Source organism: Charadrius vociferus, unplaced genomic scaffold (assembly GCF_000708025.1).
Source record: "Charadrius vociferus isolate BGI_N301 unplaced genomic scaffold, ASM70802v2 scaffold433, whole genome shotgun sequence".
NCBI classification, from domain to species: domain Eukaryota; kingdom Metazoa; phylum Chordata; class Aves; order Charadriiformes; family Charadriidae; genus Charadrius; species Charadrius vociferus.
Genome location: NW_009647846.1, coordinates 3,743,185 through 3,745,959, shown reverse-complemented (window position 1 = coordinate 3,745,959; position 2,775 = coordinate 3,743,185). Strand labels below are relative to the sequence as shown.

Sequence of the window (2,775 nt, the reverse complement as noted above, 5' to 3'; positions counted from 1 at the left end):
ATGGCAGGAATTCCTGTGACAGATGGCCCTTCATTGGTGTCTTGACAATCGGTGCTGTTTGAACAATGTTTGCTTTTCCCTTTAAAGGCTGAATGGAAACCTGAACATCTATTAACATCATTGTACTGCAGTAACGTTTTTAAAAATTAGGGTAATTTGGGATTAACTGGGGTATTAATCAGGATTGAATCTGCTTAAAAAGTCAGTTGTGAATTTAGAAAAAAAAAGTGTATTTTAAAATTGTGAACTTGTTTTATATACACATTTTAATTGTTCGTATTCTGAAGGACAAAATGTGCTCAAATTTAAGTGGCAATAAAGGCTCTGTTGTAACATTCTATAGCAACTGTGGAATGTGAAATCAGCTTCCTGTATTTGATCACAGAAAGCAAAAGTCTGAGAAGCACATCTCCTGCCAGGTGTCTGACACCCCTGAACAACTGGCTTCTCGTACATTTCTTAATGTTCTTAGACAAATGATAATAAGGCACAGGTCCATTCTAAAGTATTTCTGACGATTGTGTGTTACAAATAGGACTGAGTAAATTTCAAATAAAAAGGATATTCTTTAAGAAGAAAACGTCACTTACAGAGCATATATGTTATATTTCTCATACATGGAATCAACGTTAAATGAGGGAATATTTTTAATAATTAATCTGTACTCCAAAATACATTGCAAGCCAGCGTTCAATTTCATAACTGAAAAACTGCACATTGTGTAAGTGTGTGTTGTATCTACCTGGCATACCAGGGAGTTCTGAGCTCCTACAAAAGTAGCAAATTTTTATAAAAGGAATCATCTACTTTTAATTCCTTGGGATATTTTCTGGAAGTCTCTCCTCATTATAATTTAGAAAACTGTTGTTTGTGTTCTTATATTTTAATTTCAAGTTAAAAACCTTGCAAAAGTTAATTTCTCACAGCTTCTTTTGTGAAATCAGCATTGTTATGTGTGATAGCATTTAAAAATAATAGCATGTTCTTTTTTTAATCTGAATTTTATATCTAATCAACGTCTTCAGTCATGAAGAGGAATTTGCATTGTTGTGTTTGTATATAGAGTATTGCAGTGCATGATTTAGCTTATGCATTTTATTAAATGCTGTTTAAATGTAGCATTATGTTGTTGTGGCTTAATACTACTACCTAAATGAGGTTTATACCATTAAACTGAATTACAAATATAAACGCGTTTTTGAGTTTTATTTTTAAGTTCACTTAATTTCTTCTTAAACATTAGGTGTCTAAGCCAAATATATAATTTACCGTCTTTTAGGCAGAAACAGTATTTTCCCGTCTTTTAGGCAGAAACAGTATTTTCCCTTCACGACAGTGATTATCTTATGAGTGATTTAACCAGGTCTATAAATCCCATGAGCCTTACTGACACCAGGGAGCTACTTCCAGGAGAAGAAGGACCTTTTCTTAAAGGTTTTAATTCATCTTCATTAGCCTTCTGTTTTTCTCAGGTTTTTTGAGGAGATAAAGCATTGTCTATTAATAGCTATCTATGTTTACTTTTATCTGGTAGCTCCGTCCTCTTCCCCAATTTTTAAAGGCAGGTGATGCACTGACTCTTGTTTGAGTTCCCTTCCACACACATTACAAAGCGGTGATGAGCCTGGGCTCTGTTCCAAGCAGCAGATGCATCCTCCCTTTTACACATGAGACGGTTGAGCTGCACCACATGTATTTATATAGAGTCAGATAGTTAACTTAATTTCTCCTTGTGGCTATTAGAAACTGTACAACTTAGAGAAGTTTCACTTAGCAGAAATGAGGGTCATTAGACTTTAGGTTTCAGTTGTTGAATTCAGGTGTCCAGAAGAAAAACACGCATGAAAAAAAAAAAAGTGCTTTTCATTTTGAGGCTGGCTGTGGCGCAGGGGTTTGTGTTGCCCACATTTGAAAAAGTTGTTCCTCTGCCAGTTGAGTATTCAATTTGCTGTTCTACTTGCAGAGCATCTGGAAAAGGACCGATGAGCGCCGAGGGCGTTGCGAGCCCCGATGAGGGTGCGCCAACAGCACTTCACGTAGGGAACGCAGGGAACTTTTCACAGCCTTTGCAGGTCCCGTGGCGTGAACTGGCGCATCGAGTCAGGGGCATTTTTCTTGAACACAAAATGCATTTTTGGAGCTGCCTGGCTTTTTACAGACAAAAATGTACATTAATTTGTGCCATGCCAAATAATGTATTAAATTGAGTTTCTTTTTGTAGTTCTTTAGCTGCTTTCAGTATTATGAAAGTACTAGTGAAAAAAAAAAAAAAAACAACCCAAGAAAAAACCCTTGACAATAGCATGTTTCAGAGATATAATTTGCATCAAGCTATCCTGTTACTACAAAGGTAAACAACAAGAAGTAAAAAAATGCACGTGACCCTCTGCTCTTCCTTTGTTCATCCCGGGAAGAGGCGCTTTACCTTACTATGTTTTAGTTCATCTTCCAGGTCTTTCCCTTGTCACCAGCTCGTTACTGCTCCCGCCGCAGCTGTCACCGCGTGCTACCAGCGCGTACCTCATTTTTAATTTCACCCTTTCCGAGCACCTTTGCCTCTGAACTATTTGGTTTGGGGCGGCTTTGACCCCCACCCTCCCCCCATGACGAGCATCGCCCCGGGCCTTTGAGGGCCCGCCGAACCGCTGAGCACCTGCGCACACGCCGCTGCCGAACGCCGGCGAGAAAGGCATCGAGCCTGGGGCGACTTCTTGGAACCTTCACCGCTTCAGGAGCGACCGCCGCCGTCGCTATCGGCGCCTGCACGGCACCCCG

The 2,775-nt window shown here is 39.5% G+C and overlaps 1 protein-coding gene across 1 annotated transcript in view; it reads left to right on the top strand.

Moving 5' to 3' along the window:
- MRPS25 (mitochondrial ribosomal protein S25) overlaps window positions 1-2,775 on the top strand; it is a 7,215-nt gene that overhangs the window by 3,144 nt on the left and 1,296 nt on the right. The window contains exon 2 of the mRNA XM_009882895.1: window positions 1,456-1,485. Coding sequence (XP_009881197.1) covers window positions 1,456-1,485 — 30 coding nt within the window. The remainder of the gene's footprint in view (window positions 1-1,455; window positions 1,486-2,775) is intronic.